General features: G+C 52.3%; 1 protein-coding gene across 3 annotated transcripts in view; it reads left to right on the top strand.

Annotated features, from left to right (window-relative positions):
- The first annotated feature begins 277 nt into the window (after positions 1-277).
- The window catches only part of SLC25A19 (solute carrier family 25 member 19), a 25,731-nt gene continuing 18,245 nt past the window's right edge, over positions 278-7,763 (top strand). Inside the window, exons 1-5 of one of the 3 annotated variants that reach the window (XM_023211828.2) lie at positions 280-678; positions 1,580-1,653; positions 3,489-3,658; positions 3,832-3,987; positions 6,995-7,165. In XM_023211828.2, the coding sequence (XP_023067596.1) occupies positions 3,527-3,658; positions 3,832-3,987; positions 6,995-7,165 (459 nt within the window). In that variant the 5' untranslated portion in view covers positions 280-678; positions 1,580-1,653; positions 3,489-3,526. The other 2 variants (XM_023211829.2, XM_023211830.2) reach the window with 2 other exon arrangements.

Raw genomic sequence — 7,763 nt, 5'->3', positions numbered from 1 at the left:
TGCAAAACCGTGACGCTAGCTGTGTGAGGGCGGTAGGATGAGTCATTTCCTCCTTCGTTTCTACATTTTTTGTCTATATACTTTTAATATTACTTCTATAATGAGAAATACTAAAACTCGGGGTGAGAGGGGGAGACACTAGTGTTTTTGCCCTCCCTGTCCCCGAGGAGACTGTTCTCAACTATTCTCTCCCCCACGTCCTCCAGGTTTTTGCTAGGCTTCCTGCCATCTTTACCAAGTTGAGATTATCCGTGTTCTGTCATTAACAGAGTTTAAGGAGAGCGCGTCGAGTTCACTGCGCCCTAACCTTGGACCCCGCCTGCAGGCTGACTTTCGATCCACACGCTCACAGCCCGGCTTCGCAAGCCGCCTCCTTCTAACGCGTCCGTCGCCCTCGCGCGCCCGCGAGCAGCCGGACTACATCTCCCAGGAGGCTGTGCGCCGTCCAGCGGCCCTGCCCTTGGTCGCAAAGGACTACATTACCCAGTGATACCTTGCGGGAGGCGGTTGCCAGACCTCAAGCGCAAAACCATTGGTCCAGCGTCTCGCGGGGAGCTGCGCGGTGATTGGTCCAGGAGACCGCCACTCGTTCGAGCTCAGTAGAGTTTAGCTGTTAAGACTGCGCGAGGTGCTAGAGAGAGCAGAGCGCGCGTGGCCTGGCCGCACCCGCCGACCCGTGTGAGTAACCTCTACCTCCGTCCTTCTCGCAGTCCTCTCGGGGACCTGCACCCTCGCTCCGCAGGGCGGTAGGGAGGGAGCACACGCACCCGGGCGCTTACGAGGGGGCGGGGACTGTGTACACACGTGTCACACCTGACCCGAGAAGCATCTCCAGGGACACCAGCGGCAGAGCCCCGCGCACGCCCTTGAGCACCTGAGCTCCAGGGCGTCCCCTCGGACTCGGGAAGAAAAAACACACCCCGAGGCACACGTGGACACCTAAGTACCCACGCGGGGACCTCTGCAGAGCTGCTCAGCTGAACCCTTGGGCACATGGGCACCCGAACACCGGGAAGAGCCTGCTATGCTCCGGTCTCCTCTTGACACCGATCCAGGACACCTGCCGTTCGGGCTTGCTCCTCCTTCCTGGCCAGATGGGCGGGAAACTGACATTGCTCTGTGTGACCTGAGCGGTCCCTGGGTAACCCCTGGAGAGGTTTTGCCTCTCAGTCGCTTGCCGCTTGTTTAAACTTCCTCATGGGCGCCTGGGGAGGAGTTCCAGGGTGGGTGAGAGGTGACGAGGAATTGATGTCTGGGGTGGAGGCTGTCATCCTGTAGGCAGTATCCCCCCTCCTCCCCCACCCCCACCCCTGCTAATACAAGTATTCAAGAACTAGGGTAATTCTGAAGTCTAGTTTTAGGGATTTTTTTTTTCCATAACAAATTCAAACAATACAGAATTACATCGACAGGCCTACCTTCCTTCTTCCCTTCCCAGCCCTTCTCCCAGTGATCAATTACCAACTACCTGTTGATGTGTGTGTGGTTACAGACTTCTTTTTATGCTTTGTACAACTCTACAGAGCGTGTATAGGTATTACTGTTTTTTTTGTTTTTGTTTTTTGTTTCTACAAAAAAGGAAAAAAGTACATCTCCTGGAAAGGATGCTTTTTAGCTGAGCTCTGGTGGATGAGAGGAGCTAGCCTTGAAAAAGTGAGTAGGGGCTGAGATGGGGCTGCATTTCAGACGTAGGGAACTGGAGAAGTACAGGCAAGGCAGTAGATAGGAGCGCTCGCCGAGTTTTCCAGGAACTGGGCAGAAGCAGTCAGACCACTCTGGTTAAGTGAGGGAAGGGGAAGATGGTCCAGAGTGAGGCTGGAGAGGTCAGTAGGTGTGAGTCAGGGGAGCCCAGGAGCGTCATTTTCTTTCTTTGTTTTTTTGTTTTTGTTTTTTTTTTTTGAGACGCTCTGCCGCCCAGGCTGGAGGTGCAGTGGCGCGATCTCGGCTCACTGCAAGCTCCGCCTCGCGGGTTCACGCCATTCTCCTGCCTCAGCCTCGCCAGTAGCTGGGACTACAGGCGCCCGCCACCTCGCCTGGCTAATTTTTTGTATTTTTTAGTAGAGACGGGGTTTCACCGTGTTAGCCAGGATGGTCTCGATCTCCTGACCTCATGATCCGCCCGCCTAGGCCTCCCAAAGTGCTGGGATTACAGGCGTGAGCCACGCGCCCGGTACTTTTTTGTTTTGTTTTGTTTTGTTTGTTTCTGAGACGGAGTCTCACTCTGTCGCCCAGGCTGGAGTGCAATGGTGCGATTTCGGCTCACTGCAACCTCTGCCTTCCAGGCTCACCTGATTCTCCCTCCTCAGCTTCCCGAGTAACTGGGATTGCAGGCGCCCGCCACCACACTCAGCTAATTTTGTATTTTTAGTAGAGACAGGGTTTCACCATATTGGCCAGGCTGGTCTTGAACTCCTGACCTCAGCTGATCTGCCTGCTTTGGCCTCCCAAAGTGCTGGGATTATAGGCATGAGCCACCGCCCCTGGCCAGAAGCATCATTTGCTAGCATAGCATGGCCCCACTGTGCCCGGGAGGCCTGAGGTGTGTGCAGAAGGAGAAAGGAAAAGGTTAAGGGGCTCCGGGCCTCAGGGCTCTTCCTTTGGACATTGGGGGATTGTTAAAGAATCCCAGTCCCTGTTCTCTAGCCCTGCATGTCCTTCAGTGCCTCAGCTTTACACTTGAGTGGGCTCACTCAGTGAGCAGCAGTTCGCTATAAGGTTGCCAGATGTCTTGGAAAGCCAGTTGCTCTCTGGGACCAACAGTTGCCTATCAAGCCTGTTCATTCAATTCTCAAATATTATTAAGCACTTACCATGATGAGCTCTATTCCAGGAACTGGAAATTTACGAGTGAACAAATGAGACCAAGGCCATGTTTCCATGGGCTTACATTCTAGTCAGGGAGAGAGACAAGAAACAAATGTACTGTATAAATAACCCATGGTGTGCTGGGCGCTGTGGCTCATGCATGTATTCTCAACAATTCAGGAGGCTGAGGCAGGAGAATCACTTGAGGCCAGGAGTTCGAGACCAGCCAGGGCAACATATTGAGACCTTATCTCTACAAAAATAAAAAAAACTTAGCCAGGCCTGCACCTGTAAGTCCCAGCTAATTGGGAGGCTGAGGCAAGAGAATCACTTGAGCCCGGGAGTTCAAGGCTGCAGTGAGTTACGGCACCACTGCATTCCAACCTGGGTGACAGAGTGAGACCCTGTCTCTAAAAAAGTAAATGAATATGCCATAGTAATAAGTACTGTAAAGAACAATAAAACAAGTGCTATTTTATTTTATTTTAAAATTTTTGTATTTTTTGTAGAGTTGGGGTTTTGCAGTGTTGCCCAGGCTGGTCTTGAACTCCTGAGCTCTTGAACTCCTGGAGTTCCTAACTTGAACTCCAGTCTGGTCAGGGAGGGCTGCTCTCAGGAGGTGGTATCTGAGCAGAGACTGTAAGAAACTTCCCTGGTGTTTATTCCGTATCTCTTGCATTTAGCTTGATACTGATGGACATTGTGTGGGCCAGAGGCAGGGATGGTTGGCTATGACCCCAAACCAGATGGCAGGAATAACACCAAGTTCCAGGTGGCAGTGGCTGGGTCTGTGTCTGGACTTGTCACTCGGGCGCTGATCAGTCCCTTCGACGTCATCAAGATCCGTTTCCAGGTACACTTCCCCTTTTTCCATGCAATGGACTGGAGGACAAGTTTAGTCTTTCTTGCAAAAGCAGTTCCTAAAACTTGGAATTCTATCCAGATGAAGGGCTTGCCTTTTCTGAAAGTTCCCCTTCACATTCCAGCCCACCCCGCTGTCCTAACCTTTTTTATTTTGATTCCTAGCTTCAGCATGAGCGCCTGTCTCGAAGTGACCCCAACGCAAAGTACCATGGCATCCTCCAGGCCTCTAGGCAGATTCTGCAGGAGGAGGGGCTGACAGCTTTCTGGAAAGGACACATCCCCGCTCAGATTCTCTCCATAGGCTATGGAGCTGTCCAAGTAGGTGGCAGGGGACCTGGCCAGGCCTCTGAGGTCACGTTGCTCAATGGAGGAGCAGAGGGAGGGTGAGGCAAGCAGGAATGCCGCGTAGGGCAGGACAGGAGAGGCAGGCCCTACACTTCCCACCTGCCTCACCCGGGAGCCTTCCTGACCAGCTGTACTGTAGGCATCCCCTCCCCTGTGTCCCCGCATCTATCCCATGTAACTTAGATGTTGCATCTTGGAGACTGATTTGATGTCATGCCTTCTGTGGGGCTTGGCGAAGGACAGCACTAATGCATTTCAATTTTTGAAATACCACCTTCACATATGTGGTTCATCTGAACTTCACCACACCATCATGAGGAGGGCAGGGTAGGTGTCATGTGGATCTCGGGGAGGTGAAGTCAGCTGTCTGAGGCCACACAGCCTGCACATGGCAGGGCTAGGGTTAGAGCTCACGCTTCGTTCAGTGGAGCACCAGTATAGTCATAGTGCACAGCGTGTGATTTTATGCAGTAGACATGGTAGAACCAGCCCTGTACAGTGCAAACCATGGGCCAGGCCCCTGTTGGAAGCACTTCACATACAGTCACAGCAGTCCTCAAGGTAGGGGCTGTTGTCCCTCCCATGTCACTCATGAGAAGACTGAGGTGGACAGAGCTTACACAATTAACCCAACCAAAGTGACTAGCTAGAAAATGGCAGAGCCACGACCCCCACTTAGGCAGCTAGTGCCAGAGACGTCCCTGCCTACTCCTCCTGTGACATCACAGTGACTGCCCAAGTCAGGTGTTTACTGGCTGGACATGTCCTGCGATCCCGTCTCTGCACTTGTCTGCAAACAGATACTGCAGCATGACAAATAAATGCAGCAACAGGAGAGTCTCAAGAAGCCAGGCCTGGGCCGAACTCGGTGACTCACACCTGTAATCCCAGCACCTGAGCCCAGGAGGTGAGGTGGAGCTTGCAGTGAACCACGATCATGCCACTGCACTTCAGCCTGGGCGACACAGCCAGACCCCGTCTCAAAAAAAAGAAAAGAAGCCAGGCCATCTTGAGTTGGCTGAAGGAAGATCTGAACATAGCCCTGGTATAGTGGCTCACACCTGTAATCCCATCACTTTGGGAGGCTGAGGTGGGAGGATGGCTTGAGCTCAGGAGTTTGAGACCAACCTGGGCAACATAGCGAGACCTCCTCTCTACTAAAAATAAAAAAAAAAAAATGTGGTCGGGCGCGGTGGCTCAAGCCTGTAATCCCAGCACTTTGGGAGGCCGAGATGGGTGGATCACGAGGTCAGGAGATCGAGACCATCCTGGCTAACACGGTGAAACCCCGTCTCTACTAAAAAATACAAAAAACTAGCCGGGCGAGGTGGTGGGTGCCTGTAGTCCCAGCTACTCAGGAGGCTGAGGCAGGAGAATGGCCTAGACCCGGGAGGCGGAGCTTGCAGTGAGCTGAGATCCGGCCACTGCACTCCAGCCTGGGTGACAGAGCGAGACTCCGTTTCAAAAAAAAAAAAGTTAGCCAGGTATGGTGGTACACACCTCTAGCCCCAGTTATTCCAGATGCAGTTATTCCAGATTATTCCAATAATTTGAGCTAGAGAAGTCAAGGCTGCTGTGAACTATGATTGAGCCGCTGCACTCCAGCCTGGGCAACTGAATGCGACTTTGTCTCAAAAAGCAAAACAGGGCCATGCTCGGTGGCTCATGTGTGTAATCCCAGCACTCTGGGAGCCCAAGGCAGGCAGATCACTTGAACTCAGGAGTTGGAGACCAGCCTTGGCAACATAGTGGAACCCTGGTTCTACAAAAAATACCAAAATTAGCTGGACATGGTGGCATGCACCTGTAGTCCCAGCTACTTGAGGGGCTGATGTGGGAGGATCACTGGAACCCAGGAGGTGGAGGCTGCAGTGAGCCGTGTTCGTGCCACTGAACTCCAGCCTGGGTGACAGAGCGACACTCTCGTCTCTAAAAACAAAAAAAGAAAACAGAGATCTGAATGTAAGGGGGTCACCCTGTTGAACATGCTCCCGACAGAATCTGCCCCAGAAAAGAATGATTCTCGAACAGTGCCGCCGCCAGCTGCATGGAAGGGATCCCTGCAGGAATCAGAGCATGGCCGTCTTTCCAGTTCTCAGAAAACTAAGTTAGCCAGTGACATTTTCTGATATACATTTTTCTCATGTATCTTTTATTTATTTATTTTTTCTTGAGACAGAGCCTCACTCTGTCTCCCAGGCTGGAGTGCAGTGGCGCGATCTCGGCTCACTGCAACCTCTGCCTCTCAGGTTCAAGCGATTCTTCTGCCTCAGCCTCCCGAATAGCTGGGGTTACAGGCACACGCCATCACGCCTAGCTAATTTTTGTATTTTTAGTAGAGATGGGGTTCCACCATATTGGCCAGTCTGGTCTCCAACTCCTGACCTCATGATCTGCCCGCCTTGGCCTCCCAAAATGCTGGGATTACCGATGTGAGCCACTACACCTAGTCTTTTCTTTGAGACTGAGTCTTGCTCTGTCGCCTGGGCTGGAGTGCAGTGGCATGATCTCGGCTCAGTACAACCTCCGCCTCCCGGGTTCAAGTGATTCTCCTGCCTCAGTCCCCCGAGTACCTGGGACTACAGGCGCCCGCCACCATGCCCGGCTAATTTTTGTATTTCTATTAGAGACAGGGTTTCACTATGTTAACCAGGCTGGCCTCGAACTTCTGTCCTTGTGATCTGCCCGCCTCGGCCTCCCAAAGTGCTGGGATTACAGGCGTGAGCCACTGCCCCTGGCCCCCATATATCTTCTTAAACCTTTGAGTGTCTGACTCTACTCAAGTGTCAAATGGCATCTGAGTTTTACATAGAATTTTATATTTATCATATGCTGTCACTGCTCAAGAAGAATATTTCCTGACCTTTTCCTCCCCCCTCCACCTGGGCCCCAGCCAGGTCACAGGTGATGTATTTGGGGAGTATTTGGTCCTTGCCTTCATCCTTTGGGCTGTCAGTGAGTTCTTCACTTACTCTTCCAGTTCTTGTCGTTTGAAATGCTGACGGAGCTGGTCCACAGAGGCAGCGTGTACGACGCCCGGCAATTCTCAGTGCACTTTGTGTGTGGTGGCCTGGCTGCCTGTATGGCCACCCTCACTGTGCACCCTGTGGATGTTCTGCGCACCCGCTTTGCAGCTCAGGGTGAGCCCAAGGTGAGTGACCAGGGGCCAGATGAGGTAGCCCAAATAAGGAAGGTGTTGTCACAAGGGTTGCATTCTTTATTTTTTATTTATTTGTTTTTGTTTTGTTTTTTTGAGACGGAGTCTTGCTCTGTCGTCCAGGCTAGAGTGCAGTGGTGCGATCTCGGCTCACTGCAAGCTCCACCTCCCGAGTTCAAGCGATTCTCCTGCCTCAGCCTCCTGAGTAGCTGGGACTACAGGCACCCGCCACCATGCCAGACTAATTTTTTTGTATTTTTAGTAGAGACGGGGTTTCACTGTGTTAGCCAGGATGGTCTTGATCTCCTGACCTCGTGATCCGCCTGCCTAGGCCTCCCAGAGTGCTGGGAGTACATGCGTGAGCCACCGCGCCCGGCCTTTTATTTATTTATTTAGAGACAGAGTCTCACTCTGTCTCCCAGGCTGGAGTGTAGTGGTGCCATCTTGGCTCACTGCAAGCTCTGCCTCCCGAGTTTAGGCGATTTTCCTGCCTAAGCCTCCTGAGTAGCTGGGACTATAGGCACCCGCAACTACGCCTGGCTAATTTTTTTGTATTTTTAGTAGAGACGGGGTTTCACTGTGTTAGCCAGGA

The sequence above is a fragment of the Piliocolobus tephrosceles genome, chromosome 16, assembly GCF_002776525.5.
Source record: "Piliocolobus tephrosceles isolate RC106 chromosome 16, ASM277652v3, whole genome shotgun sequence".
Lineage (NCBI taxonomy): Eukaryota > Metazoa > Chordata > Mammalia > Primates > Cercopithecidae > Piliocolobus > Piliocolobus tephrosceles.
The sequence above is the reverse complement of the archived record's forward strand: the minus strand, read 5'-3'. Positions and strand labels throughout refer to the sequence as shown.